The sequence below is a fragment of the Giraffa tippelskirchi genome, chromosome 4 (genome assembly GCF_054371585.1).
Source record: "Giraffa tippelskirchi isolate mGirTip1 chromosome 4, T2T-mGirTip1v1.2.pri, whole genome shotgun sequence".
NCBI lineage: Eukaryota > Metazoa > Chordata > Mammalia > Artiodactyla > Giraffidae > Giraffa > Giraffa tippelskirchi.
The window spans coordinates 87,234,804-87,256,286 of record NC_137278.1 but is presented as its reverse complement, the minus strand read 5'-3'; the positions used below and the strand labels follow the sequence as shown (position 1 = coordinate 87,256,286).

The 21,483-nt window shown below is 42.0% G+C and overlaps 1 protein-coding gene across 1 annotated transcript in view; it reads right to left on the bottom strand.

Annotated features, from left to right (window-relative positions):
- SRD5A2 (steroid 5 alpha-reductase 2) overlaps positions 1-21,483 on the bottom strand; it is a 51,199-nt gene that overhangs the window by 6,054 nt on the left and 23,662 nt on the right. Inside the window, exons 2-4 of the mRNA XM_081590333.1 lie at positions 15,784-15,947; positions 4,679-4,780; positions 1,596-1,746 (exon numbers count right to left, since the gene is read on the bottom strand). Of these exons, the coding sequence (XP_081446459.1) occupies positions 1,596-1,746; positions 4,679-4,780; positions 15,784-15,947 (417 nt within the window). The remainder of the gene's footprint in view (positions 1-1,595; positions 1,747-4,678; positions 4,781-15,783; positions 15,948-21,483) is intronic.

The following is a 21,483-nucleotide window of genomic DNA, read 5'->3' as shown; positions in this document are numbered from 1 at the left end:
TTATGCAGAGTACCTCATGTGAAATGTCAGGCTGGACAAGGCACAAGCTGGAATCAAGATTGCCTGGAGAAATATCAATAATCTCAGATACGCAGATGACACTACCCTTATGGCAGAAAGAGAAGAAGAACTAAAGAGCCTCTTGATGAAAGTGAAAGAGGCGAGTGAAAAAGTTGGCTTAAAACTCAGCATTCAGAAAACTAGGATCATGGCATATGGTCCCATCACTTCATGGCAAATAGATGGGGAAACAGTGGAAAACAGTGAGAGACTTTACTTTCTTGGGCTCCAAAATCACTGCAGATTGTGACTGCAGCCATGAAATTAAAAGACCCTTGCTCCTTGGAAGAAAAACTTTGACCAACCTAGACAGCATATTAAAAAGCAGAGACATTATTTTGCCAACAAAGGTTCATCTAGTCAAAGCTATGGTTTTTCCAGCAGTCATGTATGGATGTGAGAGTTTGACTATAAAGAAAGCTGAGCACCAAAGAATTGATGCTTTCGAGCTGTGGTGTTGGAGAAGACTTGAGAGTCCCTTGGACTACAAGGAGATCCAACCAGTCAATCCTAAAATCCTGAATATTCATTGGAAGGACTGATGCTGAAGCTGAAACTCCAATACTTTGGCCTGATAGGAAGAACTGACTCATTGGAAAAGACCCTGATGCTGGGGAAGATTGAAGGCAGGAGGAGAAGGGGACGACAGAGAATGAGATGGTTAGATGGCATCACTGACTCAATGGACGTGAGTTTGAGCAAACTCCGAGAACTGGTGACAGACAGGGAAGCCTGGCGTGCTGCAGTTCATGGGGTCACAAAGAGTTGGACACGACTCAGCAACTGAACTGAACTGATCTTCCCAGGAAGCCAGCAATGACCTGGGTTATGATCTACAGAACGTGGGGGCAGGGGAAGGAGGAGAGTACCAGAATAAACCCTGGTATTACATAGATTCCAAGAAAAGAATTCTGGATTTTCCAGGGCTCTGTGATTACCTGAACTGTTAGCACCAAATCTAGAATTAAAAATAGCAGCCACACTAGAGCTAGTGCTTTTCTCCACTGACTCTCTGTCCGGACCATGCCTCAGAGCTGCCTGGGAAACTCTGGAGAATGCGACCTGGGGTCCCACCCATGGAACACACTTCGAGAGTGCAGCCGAGGTGAACTGAAGCACACCTTGTACCTCCTGACTCTTACCTGTAGTCCACAGCCAGACAGCAGCCATCGCCAGGTAAGCCTGACAGGAGGGCACAGAACTTGGTCAACTGCCTCACGTGGACACCAAGTGCTTCTCTCTGGGAAGCCTTCTTCAACAGGCACGTGGCTTCACAAGTCACCTCAGTGCCCCTGTCTAGGTGGAATTGTTTTTGTTCATAGGAAGGAAAGAAGTGTCACTGCTGCTGTCATCCAGCTAAATTCCAACTTCAGTGAAAATCTAAGACGTCAGAATTGACCCATCTGGGTTATTGTGTCACCTTACCTTGTTAAAAATAAATCTTTTAGGTTTCTAAATCTGACTCCGTGTTTTAAGAAAAGCCTGTTTGGAGAAGAAAGCTATGTGGATGCTGCCACCTTAATTGAAAAGTTTACCTATGATGATGAAAAGCTCGCAGCCCAAGGAAACAAACTGAGAAAAATGCAAATGCAAGTGCTGGGAGGGACCAAGAGGCCAGGGCATAGCCGATCCATTCAATGATCTCACCAAGGAAATTGGCTCCAGAAACATACGTGAACAAGCCACCTGTGTGCAGGAAGAATCAACAAGTCAGTCACCTGCACTCCATTGTTGCCATGTTAGAACCCCTCTGCTTTGTTCCAAAACACATGAGGGCACCTAGGTCAAATGCGGGGCTGGAGACCGCCTTCAGAGCCGGGGGAGTTTGGTGGAATCCTCTTGGGGAGAAGGGAAAACAGTGTCGGCATCCTGCAGCCCTCAGAACATCCTGGAAGGATGAGGAGTGGCCCGAATCACTGGATGGGCTCCATCCAGATCTCCAGCAACGGCTGAACCACTGGCTCGGGGCAGGACAAGGATGAGGTGCAGGAGGTCAGGGCTTGTTTCATTCTGTTAAGTAACATTTCCAACCACCTCTGAGCTCAGTCCTTCCCTGGGCACCCACACTGCCTCAGCCCACAGCACATCCACCATCACACAAAGTGGAACAACACACCAGGTGAAAATAATAAAAGCCTGGATTGATGTGAGCCGCAGTCTGATTCTCCTTTGGTGTTTGCCCTCCCACTTCTGCAAAACAGTACATTCCGTTCAAGTTTAAGTTCAGAGTGGGAGCTGCAGGGTTTTTCTTTCCTGGAGACTGGTGAAGTCTGTTTCTATTGATTTTAAAGGTTTCCTTTTCTATCCATCCACTATTTCTGATCTCAAAACTATATCTATAAATCAACACGTTTCTAATGATAGGAAATATATCTACATTCAATATTTCTGCCCCACAGTAACCTGGGAAAGCTTCACCCAAAACAATTTTTCTTTCCATACTTATACAAAGAATATTTTGTTTTTAAACTATTATCTAATATAACTTAATATTGGGTTGGCCAAAAGGTTCATTCAGGTTTTTTTGTAAGATGCTGCGGAAAAATTCAAAGGAACTTTTTGGCTAATCCAATAGTTGGAAACCAACCTTGACAATCTAGCTTTCAAGAATTTTCTCTGCTGTTCTCTATTTGTCTAGTTACTGAGTGAAGACTTAAAAAATAAAAGACCCTTAAAGTTATCTTCCTTAAGGAGATGATACTGCATCAGCGGTTCCTGGCCTATAACTCCCCAGGCCCCAGGAGGAACTACTGGCTGATTGCAAAGAGTCTATGAATAGTCTGTGAATATAGCAAATGGTATACTTCAACCTACAGTACTGTTTTTGTTGGATGTAGGTACTGAAAGCAGAGAAGGCAAGGGCAACCCACTCCAGTACTCTTGCCTGGAAAATCCCATGGACGGAGGAGCCTGTGGGTTGCAGTCCATGGGGTCGCTAAGAGTTGGACATGACTGAGTGGCTTCGCTTTCACTTTTCACTTTCATGCGTTGGAGAAGGAAATGGCAACCCACTCCAGTGTTCTTGCCTGGAGAATCCCAGGGATGGGGGCACCTGGTGGGTGGCCGTCTATGGGGTCGCACAGAGTCGGACACGACTGAAGTGACTTAGCAGCAGCAGATACTAAAAGGATTTAGCCACATTCAAATTCATTTAAGTGTTGCTGAATTCAAAGTTAGCTTTGTCGTTATTTTTAAATCATAGATTAATCAGTGGATATTAGTATGTGCTAACATTATGTTATAATTCAGTAATTTTTAAATGTAAATAAAGGGTTGTGTTTACATCAAAAAAGGTAGGAGCCACTGACCTACACAAATATTCACCTAAAAAAGTTGGAGAATCACTTGGGTGAATTTATTCCCACCTGCTTATATGTTAACCTCACACCCTGGTTACTTGGGAACAGTTAGAACTTCAAATATTCTGCACCTTTATCTCTGAAAATGCACTTGTAAGGCTTCCCATCCTAAGTTTTGATGAAGTAAATATGATTCTCTACATCTTTAAGAACACACAAGTGGCAGGAAATAAATGCTACCCCCTGACTACTCTCTAGTTAAGTCTAGTGAGACTTCTTGAAGAGGACAAATGTGTTGGTCGTGCATGATTTGGCTTTATTTGCTAACCTAGGAAGGATCAGCACTCTACATGCAAATGATTGTTAATTTCTTGTGTCAACTTGACTGGGCCATGTGGTGCCCAGATACTTGGTTGATCATTATTTCTGGGTGTGTCTGTAACAGTGTCTGGATCAAATTAACATTTGAGTCAACAGACTGAGTAAAGCAGATTGTCTCCCCACCCCACGCCCAACCCCCAGATTGAGAGGCATCAATCCTCTGGAGGCTTGAACAGAACAAAAATCGGCTGAGGGAGAATTCGTTCTCTGGTTTTGGGCTGAACATTGGTTTCCTGCACTCAGACTGGAACTGGAAATTACACCACCTATTCTCTGGGGACTCCACCTTGTAGATGGCAGATCCTGGGATTTTTCAACCTCCACAGTCATGTGAGCCAATTCCTCATAATAAATCTCTTTATTTATCAGTTGTGTGTGTGTGTGTTTTCAGTCGTGTACGACTCTTTTGCAACCCCATGACTATAGCCCACCAGGGTCCTCTATCCATGAGATTTTTCTAGGCAAAAATACTGGAGTAGGTTGCCATTTCCTTGCCAAGAAGGTTGCCATTCCTCCTTCCAGGCCCAGGGATTAAACCCCTGTCCTCCCGTGTCTCCTGCATTGGCAGGTGGATTCTTTATCATTGAGCCACCTGGGAAGCCTATATTCAATTGGTTCTACTTCTCTGGAGAACCCTAATGCAGCACAGGATAAACTTCAGCTAAGTGAGAGCCTACTTACATCTGATCCCAAACCCCACACTCCCTACACTGAGGGTATCGTAATCATGAACCTTCCTGGGGGCTCTTCTCTTGCTCTTTCAGGTTCAGACCAGGAACGCAAATGTATTGTCGGGCAGAATGGGACATGGAGGAGAAGTCAGGGACCTACTGGGATAGATGGCATCATCTGTGCCCTCTCTTTTGTTACTCATAGTGAAACTCCTGGGACAGGCTCTCAAGGAAGAGTGAGAATCTGGAGGGCAGGGGAGACGTTACCTTGTGGAATCCTATAGATGATTTCTCCAGGCTTCCTGAGCTGGCGCAATATATAGTCACTGTGAATGTTGATTCCCATTCCCAAAATGAATAGGAAGACACCTTGGCAAAGAAGAGAGGGGGAAGTTAACAATGTGTGCTGTTTTTGGTGTTTTCTCACAATCAAAGTGGTTTGTGTCTTTTTTTTGGTTTGGTTTGGTTTGGTTGTTTTCTAAAAAATGAAGGGAAGGGCATTTGACCTCGAATTCTAAGAATGATACTAAGGCAAGAAAGAAGGGAGGGGGCAACGTACCCTGGTCCCAAATTTGAATGAAAGAGCTATGCTGTTTCACAGGCCAAAAGACTGAAAATGCACAGTGTCAGGTGATAGATAGGAGAGAGGGAGCCCCCACCATCATCTGACATTTAAATAAATAAGAAAATAAGCAAGTAAATGAATGAATAAATAGCAAGCCTCCAGCTCATTCAAAAACAATCAAACTGTGGTCAGCAAACTTGACCACCAATTTGAATCCCTCCTCCTTGGCCACCCACACTCTAGAGGCTGGAAAGCTGAGAAGAGGTCTTGTGACCTAGTTCTGCTGAGACGGTGTAAAGGAAAGACTTCTGGAGGTTTTCTTGGAACTCTTTGGCTTTTCTGATAAAGGGGGCAGGTGGGACCAGTGCCTCTACTGCCTCCCTCTTCCTTCGATGCTAGGTGTGATGCCTGGAGCTACAGGAAATGTCTTGCAACCATGAGGTGACTGTCACGAAGACACAAGGTAAATATGTTCACAACAGTGGAGCAGAAAGTGCCTGGGACCTTAGTGACACCAGGAAGCAGCTGAAGGAATGCAGAAACCACCTATCTTTGGACAATCTTGTTATGTGAGAAATATAAATTCTTAATTATTTAAGTTACTAAGTGTTGGTTTTCTGTGACTTATTGCTCAGAGCACTACTGACTGATATATCTACTCTTGTGGAAGTAGTTAGAGAGCTTGGCACCTAGCAAACTGATTTTCACCACTGCACACTCCCCTTCCCCATTCACAGGCACAGAAAGGTCTGAGATGAGCAGCGCCAGGACTGTGTATGCTAGGTCATGTGCCATAGATGCCCAAGCTCAGTTCTCAGTCAAGTGTAAGTGTGCTGATCAAATTACAACAGGCAAAAAGCAAGAACAATTGAATTAAAAACAGTCACATCTACTCTTACCTCATTTGCTATGATATGAAACAATCATTGGAGAAGGCAATGGCACCCCATGCCAGTACTCTTGCCTGGAAAATCCCATGGACGGAGAAGCCTGGTAGGCTGCAGCCCACAGGGTCGCGAAGAGTCGGACACGACTGAGCGACTTCACTTTCACTTTTCACTTTCATGCATTGGAGAAGGAAATGGCAACCCACTCCAGTGTTCTTGCCTGGAGAATCCCAGGGACGGCGGAGCCTGGTGGGCTGCCGTCTATGGGGTTGCACAGAGTCGGACACGTCTGAAGCTACTTAGCAGTAGCAGCAGCAAAAACAATCATTTTGAATCTTGTCTAGTCAAAAGATTATTATCCTGGAGGGAAGGGACACCAGTGGAGGGAGCACCAGGGGATGGGAGAGGGGCCGAAAATAGCACACACAGCAATCAAAAAGCAGGCACCTTAGATTTGATGTCTGTGTGTCCCTGGACAATTCACTTAACTTCTCTGAGCCTCAGTTTTCTTATCCGTAAAATGTAGATTCTAATAGCACCTGTCTTACAAGGATAATATGAGATTCATTCACATGTTTACTCTTTCATTCATTTATTCAAATAACATTTGTTGAGGTCTTACTATGTACCAAGCACTGTCTTAAACACCAGGGATGTAGCAGTGAGAAAAGCAGTCAAGGTGTCTGTTCTCATAGAGATTACATTTCAGTGGAGAAACACAGAAATGAGTTAAAATAATGAAAACTTTTAAATGACATACCACTACAAAGCAGAAAATCAAAGTAGGATGATGAAACAGAGAGTGAAATGGGGTGGGGAGGAGGTGTCTCTACTTTAGATGAGGGCAATAGGGAAAGCTTTTCTGAAGATTTGGCATCTGCCCTGTGATTTAAATAATGAGAATATAAAGATCTGTATTTGCGGAGAGAGCTTTCTGGTAGAGGAATTAACAGATGCAAAGGTCCTAAGGATAGTGTAGGTTTAGTATGTCAAAGAAACAGAAGGAAGGTGCTGCAGTTAATGCTTTAAGATAGATGGCGGGAGGTGGGGGATGAGGAGATGAGAATAGGGTGATAATCTCAAAATTTCATTAGGCTCTATGGGCCATGGTGAGAAGTTCGGATTTTTAAGAGCAACAGAAAGCCGTTGGCAGGTTTTAGGCGGGGGAGAATAGGATCTGATGTCAGTTTATTACAAAAGAAGTATGTATGTTTTGTGGAAGATGAAATGCTTATTAGCAAAAATAAGAAAAACAAGACACTTTGTTCCTACCGCCAATAAACACCTTGGTGCATATCCTTGAGATCTTCATCTTATGTAATACCTCAGCATATTCCAGTTTCCTCAATATTCCCAGAACTCTGCTTCTAGCTGGTTTGTGTAAACCAAATCCCAAAGAGGCCCACATCTAACATCTGGTCATTACATCCTTTAAGGATATTTTTATCTAGCCCAGATCCCTATCTTTTTTTTTTCAGGACACTGACTTCTTGAAAAGACAGGATAGTTCAGTACAGTTCAGTCGCTTAGTCCTGCCGATTCTTTGCGACCCCATGGACTGCAGCACGGCAGGCTTCCCTGTCCATTACAAGGTCCCGGGGCTTGCTCAAACTCACGTCCATCGAGTCGGTGATGCCATCCAACCATCTCATCCTCTATTGTCCCCTTCTCCTCCTGCCTTCAATCTTTCTCAGCATCAGGGTCTTTTCCAAGGAGTCAGTTCTTTGCATCAGGTGGCCAAAGTATTGGATTTTCAGCTTCAGCATCAGTCCTTCCAATGAACATTCAGGAATGATCCTTTAGGATGGACTGGCTGGATCTCTTTGTAGTCCAAGGGACTGTCAAGAGTCTTCTCCAACACTACAGTTCAAAATCATCAATTCTTTTTTCAGTGCTTAACTTTCTTTATAATTCAGCTCTCACACCCATACATGACTACTGGAAAAACCATAGCTTTGACTAGATGAACCTTTGTTGGCAAAGTAATGTCTCTGCTTTTTAATATGCTGTCTAGGTTGGTCATAGCTTTTCTTCCAAGCAGCAAGCGTCTTTTAATTTCATGGCTGTAGTCATCATCTGCAGTGATTTTGGAGCCCAAGAAAATAAAGTCTCTCACTGTTTTCCACTGTTTCCCCATCTATTTGCCATGAAGTGATGGGACCATATGCCATGATCTTAGTTTTCTGAATGTTGAGTTTTAAGCCAACTTTTTTACTTGCATCTTTCACTTTCATCAAGAGGCTCTTTAGTTCTTCTTCTCTTTCTGCCATAAGGGTAGTGTCATCTGCGTGTCTGAGGTTATTGATATTTCTCAAGGCAATCTTGATTCCAGCTTGTGCCTTGTCCAGCCTGACATTTCACATGGTGTACCCTGCATATAAGTTAAATAAGCAGGGTGACAATATACATACTTCTTTCCCGATTTGGAAGCAGTCCATTGTTCCATGTCTGGTTCTAACTGTTGTCTCTTGACCTGCATACAGCTTTCTCATGAATCAGGTCAGGTGGTCTGGAATTCCCTTATCTTTAAGAATTTTTCAGTCTGTTGTGATCCACACAGTCAAAGGCTTTGGCATAGTCAATGAAGCAGAAGTAGATGTTTTTCTGGAACTCTCTTGCTTTTTCCATGACCCAACAGATGTTGGCATTTTGATCTCTGGTTCCTTTGCCATTTCTAAATCCAGCTTGAATATCTCGAAGTTCACAGTTCATGTACTGTTGAAGCCTGGTTTGGAGAATTTTGAGCATTACTTTGCTAGCATATGAGATGAGTGCAATTGTGCGGTAGTTTGAGCATTCTTTGGCATTGCCTTTCTTTGGGATTGGAATGAAAACTGATCTTTTCCAGTCCTGTGGCCACTGCTGAGTTTTCCAAATTTGCTGGCATATTGAGTGCAACACTTTCACAGCATCATTTTTTTTTTTTTTTTAGTGCTTTACTCTTTTTTTTTTTTTTTAATAAATTTATTTATTTTAGTTGGGGGCTAATTACTTTACAATATTGTAATAGTTTTTGCCATACATTGACATGAATCAGCCATGGGTTTACATGTGTTCCCCTTCCTGGACCCCCCACCCACTTCCCTCCCCATCCCATCCCTCTGGGTCATCCCATTGCCCCGCCCCTGAGCCCTTGTCTCATGCATCGAACCTGGAATGGTGTTCTGTTTCACATACGATAATATACATGTTTCAATGCTATTCTCCCAGAACGTCCCACCCTCACCTTCTCCCTCAGAGTCCATAAAATTGTTCTATGCATCTGTGTCTCTTATTCTGTCTCGCATATAGGGTTATCGTTGCCATCTTTCAAATTCCATGTATATGCATTAGTATAGTGTATTGTTGTTTTTCTTTCTGGCTTACTTCACTCTGTATAATGGGCTCCAGTTTCATCCATCTCACTAGAACCGATTCAAATGTATTTTTTTTAATGGCTGAGTAATATTCCATTGTGTATATGTACCACAGCTTCCTTATCCATTCGTCTGCTGATGGACATCTAGGTTGCTTCCATGTCCTGGCTATTGTAAACAGTGCTGCGATGAACATTGGGGTACACGCGTCTCTTTCAATTCTGGTTTCCTCGGTGTATATGCCCAGCAGTGGGATTGCTGGGTCGTATGGCAGTTCTATTCCCAGTTTTTTAAGGAATCTCCACACTGTTCTCCATAGTGGCTGTACTAGTTTGCATTCCCACCAACAGTGTAAGAGGGTTCCCTTTTCTCCACACCCTCTCCAGCATTTATTGCTTGTAGACTTTTGGATAGCAGCCATTCTGACTGGTGTGAAATGGTACCTCATTGTGGTTTTGATTTGCATTTCTCTAATAATGAGTGATGTTGAGCATCTTTTCGTGTGTTTGTTAGCCATCTGTATGTCTTCTTTGGAGAAATGTCTGTTTAGTTCTTTGGCCCATTTTTTGATTGGGTCGTTTGTTTTTCTGGAATTCAGCTGCAGAAGTTGCTTGTATATTTTTGAGATTAATTGTCTGTCTGTTGCTTCATTTGCTATTATTTTCTCCCATTCTGAAGGCTGTCTTTTCACCTTGCTTATAGTTTCCTTTGTTGTGCAAAAGCTTTTAATTTTAATTAGGTCCCATTTGTTTATTTTTGCTTTTATTTCCAATATTCTGGGAGGTGGGTCATGGAGGATCCTGCTGTGATTTATGTCGGAGAGTGTTTTGCCTATGTTTTCCTCTAGGAGTTTTATAGTTTCTGGTCTTACGTTTAGATCTTTAATCCATTTTGAGTTTATTTTTGTGTATGGTGTTAGGAAGTGTTCTAGTTTCATTCTTTTACAAGTGGTTGACCAGTTTTCCCAGCACCACTTGTTAAAGAGATTGTCTTTTCTCCATTGTATATTCTTGCCTCCTTTGTCGAAGATAAGGTGTCCATACGTGCGTGGGTTTATCTCTGGGCTTTCTATTTTGTTCCATTGATCTATATTTCTATCTTTGTGCCAGTACCATACTGTCTTGATGACTGTGGCTTTGTAGTAGAGCCTGAAGTCAGGCAGGTTGATTCCTCCAGTTCCATTCTTCTTCCTCAAGATTGCTTTGGCTATTCGAGGTTTCTTATATTTCCATACAAATTGTGAGATGATTTGTTCTAGTTCTGTGAAAAATACCATTGGTAGCTTGATAGGGATTGCATTGAATCTATAGATTGCTTTGGGTATTATACTCATTTTCACTATATTAATTCTTCCAATCCATGAACACGGTATATTTCTCCATCTGTTTGTGTCCTCTTTGATTTCTTTCATCAGTGTTTTATAGTTTTCTATATATAAGTCTTTTGTTTCTTTAGGTAGATATATTCCTAAGTATTTTATTCTTTTTGTTGCAGTGGTGAATGGTATTGTTTCCTTAATTTCTCTTTCTGTTTTCTCATTATTGGAGTATAGGAATGCAAGGGATTTCTGTGTGTTAATTTTATATCCTGCAACTTTACTATATTCATTGATCAACTCTAGTAATTTTCTAGTAGAGTCTTTAGGGTTTTCTATGTAGAGGATCATGTCATCTGCAAACAGTGAGAGTTTTACTTCTTCTTTTCCTATCTGTATTCCTTTTATTTCTTTTTCAGCTCTGATTGCTGTGGCCAAAACTTCCAAAACTATGTTGAATAGTAGTGGTGAAAGTGGGCATCCTTGCCTTGTTCCTGACTTTAGGGGAAATGCTTTCAATTTTTCACCATTGAGGATAATGTTTGCTGTGGGTTTGTCATATATAGCTTTTATTATGTTGAGATATGTTCCTTCTATTCCTGCTTTCTGGAGGGTTTTTATCATAAATGGATGCTGAATTTTGTCAAAGGCTTTTTCTGCATCTATTGAGATAACCATATGGTTTTTTTCTTTCAATTTGTTAATGTGGTGTATTACATTGATTGATTTGCGGATGTTAAAAAAACCTTGCATTCCTGGGATAAAGCCCACTTGGTCATGATGTATGATCTTTTTAATATGATGTTGGATTCTGTTTGCTAGAATTTTATTAAGGATTTTTGCATCTATGTTCATCAGTGATATTGGCCTGTAGTTTTCCTTTTTTGTGACATCTTTGTCTGGTTTTGGAATTAGGGTGATGGTGGCCTCATAGAATGAGTTTGGAAGTTTACCATCTTCTGCAATTTTCTGGAAGAGTTTGAGTAGGATAGGTGTTAGCTCTTCTCTAAATTTTTGGTAGAATTCAGCTGTGAAGCCGTCTGGTCCTGGGCTTTTGTTTGCTGGAAGATTTCTCACAGCATCATCTTTGAGGACTTGAAATAGCTCAGCTGGAATTCCATCACCTCCACTAGCTTTGTTCGTAGTGATGCTTCCTAAGGCCCACCTGACTTCGCATTCCAGGATGTCTGGCTCTAGGTGAGTGATAACACCATCATTATTGTCTGGGTCATGAAGATCTTTTTTGTATAGTTCTTCTGTGTATTCTTGCCACCTCTTCTTAATATCTTCTGCTTCTGTTAGGTCCATACCATTTCTGTCCTTTATTGTGCCCATCTTTACATGAAATGTCCCCTTGAGATCTCTGGTCTTTCTCATTCTATTGTTTTCCTCTATTTCTTTGCGTTGATCGCTGAGGAAGGCTTTCTTATCTCTCCTTGCTATTCTTTGGAACTCTGCATTCAGATGGGTATCTCTTTCCTTTTCTCCTTTGCCTTTAGCTTCTCTTCTTTTCTCAGCTATTTGTAAGGCCTCCTCAGACAACCATTTTGCCTTTTTGCATTTCTTTTTCTTGGGGATGGTCTTGATCCCTGCCTCTTGTACAATGTCACAAACCTCCACCCATAGTTCTTCAGGCACTCTGTCTATCAGATCTAATCCCTTGAATCTATTTGTCACTTACACTGTTTAATCATAAGGAATTTGATTGAGGTTATGCCTGAATGGTCTAGTGGTTTTCCCTACTTTCTTCAATTTAAGTCTGAATTTTTCAGTAAGGAGTTCATGATCTGAGCCAGTCAGCTCCGGATCTTGTTTTTGCTGACTGTATAGAGCTTCTCTATCTTTGGCTGCAAAGAATATAATCAATCTGATTTTGGTATTGACCATCTGGTGATGTCTACGTGTAGAGTTTTCTCTTGTGCTGTTGGAAGAGGGTGTTTGCTATGACCAGTGCATTCACTTGGCAAAAATCTCTGTTAGCCTTTGCCCTGCTTCATTTTGTAGTCCAAGGCCAAATTTGCCTGGTACTCCAGGTATTTTTTGACTTCCTACTTTTGCATTCCAGTCCCCTAGGATGAAAAGGACATCTTTTTTTGGCTCTTAGTTCTAGAAGGTCTTGTAGGTCTTCATAGGACCGTTCAACTTCAACTTCTTCAGCATTGCTTTTTGTGGCATAGACTTGGATTACTGTGATATTGAATGGTCTGCCTTGGAAATTAACAGAGATCATCCTGTCGTTTTTGAGATTGTACCCAAGAACTGCATTTTGGGCTCTTTTGTTGTCTGTGAGGGCTACTCCATTTCTTCTAAGGGATACTTGCCCACAGTAGTAGATATAATGGTCATCTGAATTAAATTCACCCATTCCAGTCCATTTTAGTTCACTGATTCCTAAAGTGTTGATGTTCACTCTTGCCATCTCCTCTTTGACCACTTCCAATTTACCTTGATTCATGGGCCTGACATTCCAGGTTCCTATGCAATATTGCTCTTTACAGCATCGGACCTTGCTTCCGTATCCAGTCATATTCACAACTGGGTGTTGTTTTTGCTTTGGCTCCATCTCTTCATTCTTTCTGGAGTTATTTCTCCACTCTTCTCCAGTAGCATTTGGGCACCTACTGACCTGGGGAGTTCATCTTTTAGTGTCCTATCTTTTTGCCTTTTCATAGTGTTCATGAGGTTCTCAAGGCAAGAATACTGAAGTAGTTTCCCATTCCCTTCTCCAGTGGACCACGTTTTGTCAGAACTCTCCACCATGACCCATCCGTCTTGGGTGGCCCTATAGGGCATGGCTCATAGTTTCATTGAGTTAGACAAGGCTGTGATCCATGTGATCAGACGACCTCCTCCAAGAGGGCTTATGCCACACCCAGGTCTGCTGCACCCAGAGGACCTACCCCTGCAGCAGGTCACTGCTGACCCGTACCTCCACAGGAGACACTCAAACACTGAAAGGCAGGTCGGCTCAGTCTCTGTGGGGTGTCCCGTTGCACACAAAGTTTTGTTTGAGCCCTCCAAGTGCCTCTGGTGGGTATGGGGTTCTAAATGCGATTTCACCCCTCCTACCATCTTGCGGATGACACCACCCTTATGGCAGAAAGTGAAGAAGAACTAAAGAGCCTCTTGATGAAGGTGAAAGAGGAGAGTGAAAAAGTTGGCTTAAAGCTCAACGTTCAGAAAACTAAGATCATGGCATCTGGTCCCATCACTTCATGGGAAATAGATGGGGAAACAGTGGAAACAGTGTCAGACTTTATTTTGGGGGGCTCCAGAATCACTGCTAATGGTGTTTGCAGCCATGAAATTAAAAGACGCTTACTCCATGGAAGGAAGGTTATGGCCAACCTAGATAGCATATTTAAAAGCAGAGACATTACTTTGCCAACAAAAGTCTGTCTAGTCAAGGCTATGGTTTTTCCAGTGGTCATGTATGGATGTGAGAGTTGGATGGTGAAGAAAGCTGAGCACCGCAGAATTGATGCTTTTGAACTGTGGTGTTGGAGAAGACTCTTGAGAGTCCCTTGGACTGCAAGGAGATCCAATCAATCCATCCTAAAAGAGATCAATCCTGGGTGTTCATTGGAAGGTCTGATGTTGAAGCTGAAACTCCAATACTTTGGCCACCTCATGCGAAGGGTTGACTCATTGGAAAAGACCCTAATGCTGGGTAGGATTGGGGGTGGGAGGAGAAGGGGACGACAGAGGATGAGATGGTTGGATGGCATAACGGACTCGACGGACATGGGTTTGGGTAGACTCCGGGAGTTGGCGATGGACAGAGAGGCCTGGCGTGCTGCAATTCATGGGGTCGCAAAGAGTCGGACACGACTGAGCAACTGAACTGAACTGAACTGAACCATCTTGCTGGCGCTTCTCCATGAAGTTTCATGATTCAAAGGACAAAGCTATCTTAAAAGCAGATTTCTGCCCACCATCCCATTCTCTTTACTCTAAACCCTAGAGATACTCTTTTTAAAAAATAGTTTCTTTTTTTTTTTATCAATCCAGTATTTCCTCTTCTACTTTTAAACACACACAAACATTTTCCTATTTCTACACAAAAAGCAGCATGGTATATACACTATGTGCACTTTATTTTTACTTAACCATGTGTTCTAGAGATGTCTCCATCTGAAAAAGAGACATTCTTTGCTTTTGTTTTGCTTTGGTTGTTTTTCTGAGGCTTCAGAATATTCCACTGTGTGCATGTATGGGTATTCATACAACTAATGCTCTGGCCATTCATGTGTTCAAATGTTCACCCTGATTGCTGTGTGGAGAAGGGGCTACTGAAGGCCAGGACTTGAAGTAGGAAGGTTAACTTAAAGGTCACTGTGGCAGTCCAGGCAAGAGGTCATCCTGGCTCAGACCAGGATGAAGTTAGCATGGTCATGGAGAACTGAGCTCAGTCGGCACATGTTTTAGAACTAGAGGGAGCTGTTCTAAGCTGATGGAGAGAACATGTGTGATGTAAAGTGAGGGATTAAGGATAATCTCTGCCTTTTTTCCTTTGAGCAAGAATAATGCACAAACAGTTGAACCTTTACTTTATTAAAAAAAAAAAATACTTTAGTTCCTCTTGCAGATAATGAAAAATATTCAAGGATCATTGTTTTCTACTATTTTAGATAGGTGGTCAAGAAAGTCTCTATGAGTAGATGTGAACTGACAGAGACCTAAATAAAAGGAGGGACAAGCTCCCCGAGTATATAGAGGTTGAGCATTCCAGACAGAGGGTGTAGTCTGTACAGCAGCTCTGGGCCAGGACAGACTTGACCATTTCAGGTCCAGCAGGAAGGCCACTGAGGCTATAGGACAGTAAATAAGATGGATGGAGATAGGAAGCGAAGTCAAGACAGGATCAAGAACATTTGGGTTTCACAGGCAGTGGTAAGAAATTTGTATTTTATCCTGAGAGTAACAGAAATGCATTGGAGGATTTTGAGATGGGGAATGCCATAATGTTTTATTTTTTTTTAATTTATTTATATAATTTTTTACTTTACAATATTGTATTGGTTTTGCCATACATTGACATGAATCCACCATGGGTGTACATGTGTTTTAAAAGATCTCTTGGGCTGCTGTACAGAGAAAAGACCAGGGTGGAGATGGCCGTGGGAGGGGAGGGGGGAATGGAATTCTTGAGTGTTTATTATAATAGGATGGGGAGAGGTGATGGTGATACAGCCTGTAGAAAGGGGCGTTAACTAGGGTGTGGGTTAGAAGCAGTCAGGTTTACTTACCCAGGCTAAACCGTATGTCTGTGTACCACTCAGCAGGGTATTCAGCACAGTAAACTAGATAGTAGCCTTGGAGGAGTCCATTTCCCATGCAGAAGACAAAGCCTCTGAAAAGGAATGCAACTGGAAACGGCCTCCCTCTAGTGAGCAGTGAATAAACAAATGTCCTGGGGTAAATGGGGGAGAAAGGTCAGGATCCATTGTTAAAAAACTATCAAGCAATGAGATGAAACAACAGGCCATTAAATCCATTTTTAAAAACCATTTCCCTTAAATGTATGCAATGAGAGACATTATTATTAATATCTAGTTCTGTGTGTGTTAGTAGCTCAGACGTGTCCAACTCTTTGTGATCCTATACACTGTAGCCCGTGAGGCTCCTCTGTCCATGGATTTCTCCAGGCAAGAATACTGGAGTGGTTGCCATTCCCTTCTCCAGGGGATCTTCCCAACCAGGGAGGGAACCCAGGTCTTCCACATTGCAGGCAGATTCTTGTAACAGGACTTGTAACAGCCATCAGGACTTGTAACAGCTGGTTCTAGAGCAATTATCTATGCTATGATTTGTCTTGTTTCATTAAAATTCATAGTAGCCATCATTACAACAGCTTTAAAAGATAAATTTCATCCTTATAAATTAATAAATTCAATCCTGTAAACCCAGGACTGGAAATCATCTTTGTATAGATCTAGAAGTGAAATCCAGATTGTATTGGAGGAAGATAGAGCCAGGCTTATCCCAGGCAGCAGTGCAATGGAATTTTGATAGCAGCCATACAATCATATTGGAGAAGGAAATGGCAACCCACTCCAGTGTTCTTGCCTGGAGAATCCCAGGAACGGGGGAGCCTGGTGGACTTCCGTCTAAGGGGTCGCACCGAGTCGGCCACGACTGAAGCGACTTAGCAGCAGCAGCATATAATCATATGGCTTTCCATATTTCTCTCTAATATGATTTAATTCCTGGTATTATAGCATTCCCCAGAAAATGGGCTGCAGATACCCTGGAGAAAAATAAATAAGAGATTCCTCTAAATGCTAGGAACTGTGAATACAGAGGAATCCAGGAGGACTTTAAAAAATAAAAATAACTTCAAAATAAAAATTTGCCCAAGATATAATGCTAAATACCAAACATCAAACTACATCATACTTTTTATTTTTCTCCTTTGATGGTGCAATATAAACATCACACAAGAAAGTTTATAAACCTTTATGAATAGATTAATGAATTACTATCAAATATACACCTATAAAGTCATTAACCAAGTCAAGAAATAGAACATAGCCATCATCCAGAAGCCTCCTATACGTCCTTTCTGTTAACAGTACCACCATCACATAAGAGGTAACCACCACCCTGATTCCTGTAATAATCATGTCCTTTTGCTTCTTTACAATTTTGCCTCATTTGAATGAACCCCTAAAGATATAGTTTGCTCACATTTAATTCGGAGAAGGCAATGGCACCCCACTCCAGTACTCTTGCCTGGAAAATCCCCTGGACAGAGGAGCCTGGTATGCTACAGTCCATGGGGTCGCTAAGGGTCAGACATGACTGAGCGACTTCACTTTCACTTTTCACTTTCATGCACTGGAGAAGGAAATGGCAACCCACTCCAGTGTTCTTGCCTGGAGAATCCCAGGGATGGTGGAGCCTGGTGGGCTGCCGTCTATGGGGTCGCACAGAGTTGGACATGACTGAAGCAACTTAGCAGCAATTCCATATGAAAGGAAACACACCATTACATTTCTAAGACTCAAGCATGTCATTGTGTGTAGCTATAGTTCATTAATTTTCATTGTTGTGTATTATTGTCACGTGTGAATATATCACATGTGCTTATCTATTTTACTTTGATGAATATGTAGGTTGCGGCATAGTGTTTTATGTATTCAAAGATTATTTTCCCATTATTTTAATGATTTTTCATTTTATGTTTAAACCTTTGGAATTTATTTTGTTGCAAGAAGTTAGATAAGAATCAAATGTAATTTTTTTCTTCTAATGCTACTAAATATACTAAATATCTCTTTCTCACTGACACACGTTGCCATTGGTTGTTATTGTTGTTCAGTCGCTAAGTTGTGTCTGACTGTTTGTGACCCTATAGACTGCAGCACACCAGGCTTGCCTGTCCTTCACTATCTCCCAGAGTTTGAAAAACTCATGTCCATTCTGTCGATGATGCCATCCAACCATCTCATCCTCTGTCACCCTCTTCTCCTCACACCCTTAATCTTTCTAGCATCAAGGTCTTTTCCAGTGAGTCAACTCTTTGCATCAGGTGGCCAAAGTACTGGAACTTCAGCTTCAGCATTAGTCCTTCCAATGAATATTCAGGGTTGATTTCCTTTAGGATTGACTGGTTTGATCTCCTTCTTGTCCAAGGGATTTTCATGAGTCTTCTCCAGCACAACAGTTCAAAAGCATCAATTCTTTAGTGCTCAGCTTTCTTTATGATCCAACACGCACATCCGTACATGACTACTGGAAAAACCATAGCTTTGACTATTATGGACTTTTATCAGCAAGGTAATATCTCTTCTTTTTATTATACTGTCAAGGTGTGTCATAGCTTTTCTTCCAAGGAGCAAGCATCTTTTAATTTCATGGCTGCAGTCATTGTCTGCAGTGATTTTGGAGCCTAAGAAAATATATTCTGCCACTGTTCCCATTTTTCCCCATCTATCTGCCATGAAATAATGCCCCATCACTGGGGAAACGGTGACTGACTTTATTTTGAGGGTCTCCAACATCACTGCTGATGGTGACTGCAGCCATGAAATTAAAAGACGCTTACTCCTTGGAAGGAAAGTTATGACCAACCTAGACAGCATATTAAAAAGCAGAGACATTACTTTGCCAACAAAGGCCCGTCTGGTCAAGGCTATGGTTTTTCCAGTAGTCATGTATGAGTGTGAGAGTTGGACTGTAAAGAAAGCTGAGCGTCGAAGAACTGATGCTTTTGAACTGTGGTGTTGGAGAAGACTCTTGAGAGTCCCTTGGACTGCAAGGAGATCCAACCAGTCCATCCTAAAGAAATCAGTCCTGAGTGTTCATTGGGAGGGCTGATGCTGAAGCTGAAACTCCAATACTTTGGCCACCAGATGCAAAGAACTGACTCTAGAAAAGACCCTGATGCTGGGAAAGATTGAAGGCAGGAAGAGAAGGGGACGACAGAGGATGAGATGGTTGGATGTCATCACTGACTCAATGGACATGAGTTTGGTAAACTTGGGGAGTTGGTGATGGACAGTGTGGCCTGGCATGCTGCGGTCCATGGGGTCGCAAAGCGTCAGACACAAATGAGCAACTGAACTGAACTGATGGGACCGGATGCCATGATTTTAGTTTCCTGAATGTTGAGTTTTAAGTCAGCTTTTTCACTCTCCTCTTCTACCTTCATCAAGAGGCTCTTTAGTTCCTCTTCACTTTCTGCCATTAGGGTGGTATCATTTGCATATCTGAGGTTACTAATATTTCTCCTGGTAATCTTGATTCCAACTTGTGATTCATCTAGCTTGGCATTTCACATGATGTACTCTACATAGAAGTTTAATAAACAAGGTGACAATATACAGACTTGACATACTCCTTTCCCAATTCGGAACCAGTCCATTGTTCCATGTCCGGTTCTAACTGTTGCTTCTTGACCTGCATACATATATCTCAGGAGGCAGGTAAGGTGGTCTGGTGTTCCCATCTCTTGAAGAAATTTTGCACAGTTTGTTGTGATCCACACAGTCAAAGGCTTTAGTGTAGTCAATGAAAAAGAAATAGATGTTTTCTGGAATTCTCTTGATAATTCTATGACCCCACAGATGTTGGCGATTTGATCTCTGGTTCCTCTGCCTTTTCCAAATCTAGCTTTAACATCTGGAAGTTCTCAATTCACATACTGTTGAAGCCTGCCTTGATGAATTTTGAGCATTACTTTGCTAGCATGTGAAATGAGTACAATTGTATGGTAGTTTGATGTCTGGCTCTAGGTGAGTGATCACACCATCGTGATTATCTGGGTCATGAAAGTTTTTTTTTGTATAGTTCTTCTGTGTATTCTTGCCACCTCTTCTTAATATCTTCTGCTTCTGTTAGGTCCCTATCATTTCTGTCCTGATTGTGCCCATCTTTGCATGAAATGTTTCTTGGTATCTCTACTTTTCTTGAAGGGATCTTTAGTCTTTTCCATTCTATTGTTTTCCTCTATTTCTTTGCTTTTTTCACTTAAGAAGTTTTTCTTATCTCTCCTTGCTCTTTGCTGGAACACTGCATCCAGTTGGGTATATCTTTCCCTTTCTCCTTTGCCTTTCACTTCTCTTCTTTTCTCAGATATTTGTAAGGCCTCGTCAGACTACAATTTTTTCTTTTTGCATTTCTTTTTCTTTGAGATGATTTTGGTTACCACCTCATGTACAATGTTAATTTTTTTCCTAATGCTAGTAAATATACTAAATATCTCTTTCTCACTGACACACACTGCCATTGGTACTATACACGAATTTATCATACATATTGGTCCCTCTTCTAGACTCTTGTTTCTGTTCCATTGATTTATCTATAGCCAGTACTACACTTTTAATAATTGTACTTTTAAAATTTATCTTGGACCCCCTCTGGTGGTTTGGTGGTTAAGAATCCACCTGCCAATCCAGAGGAAAGTGAAAGTCAAAGTGTTAGTCACTCAGTCATGTCCAACTCTTTGTGATCCCATGGACAGTATGGACAGTAGCCCACCAGGCTCCTCTCTCCATGGAATTCTCCAGGAAAGAATACTGGAGTGGGTAGCCATTCCCTTCTCCAGCAGATCTTCCCAACCCAGGGATGGAACCTGGGTCTTCTGCATTGCAGGCATATTCTTTACCATCGGAGGCACCAGGGAAGCCCACCAATGCAGGGGACACAGGTTCAATCCTTGGTCAGAGAAGATCCCACACATGCCAAAGAGCAACTAAGCCTGTGTGCCACAATTACTGAAGCCCATGCACCTAGGGCCCATGCTCCACAACAAGAGAAGCCACCACAATGAGAAGGCCACACGACATAACGAAGGGTAGCTCCTGCTGGCCTCAACTAGAGAAAGCCTATATGCAGCAACGAAGACCCAGTGCAGCCAAAAATAAATAAATAAATCTTTTTTAAAATAAAATATGTTTTAATACTAGGTGGGGCTATTCTTATATCATTACTCTTCCTAAGGATTTTCAAGATGCCCTTTAATGTTTATTCTTCACGTGAACTTTAAAACCAACTTGTTAAACACACACTCCCAAATATTAGAAATACCGTTTACCTTTGAACAATGGGAGTTGGAACTGCCTGGGTCAACTCATCTACAAATTTTTTTCACTAGTAAATACTACAGTACTACACTATGTAAGGTTGGTTGAATTCATGGATGCAGTATCTCAGATAAGGAGGAATGGCTTATACTGGGGAACCATGGACATGGAGGACTGCCTATGAGTTATGCATGGATTTTCAATTGCTTGGAGGATCAGTGCCCCTAACAGCCACATTGTTCAAGAGCTCTGGGTACCAACCAAGGCTTGCAGAAACACAGAGCATTTAAGTAAGAAAAAGACTGAATCTCAGAAAGGATAACAAGCTTTGTGGTATTTTCAACTGACCTTAATCCCATCTTCCCCTTTCCAGCTCTGCACAGCCTTGAAAAGTAACAGCATCCATTCCCCGATTTGGAG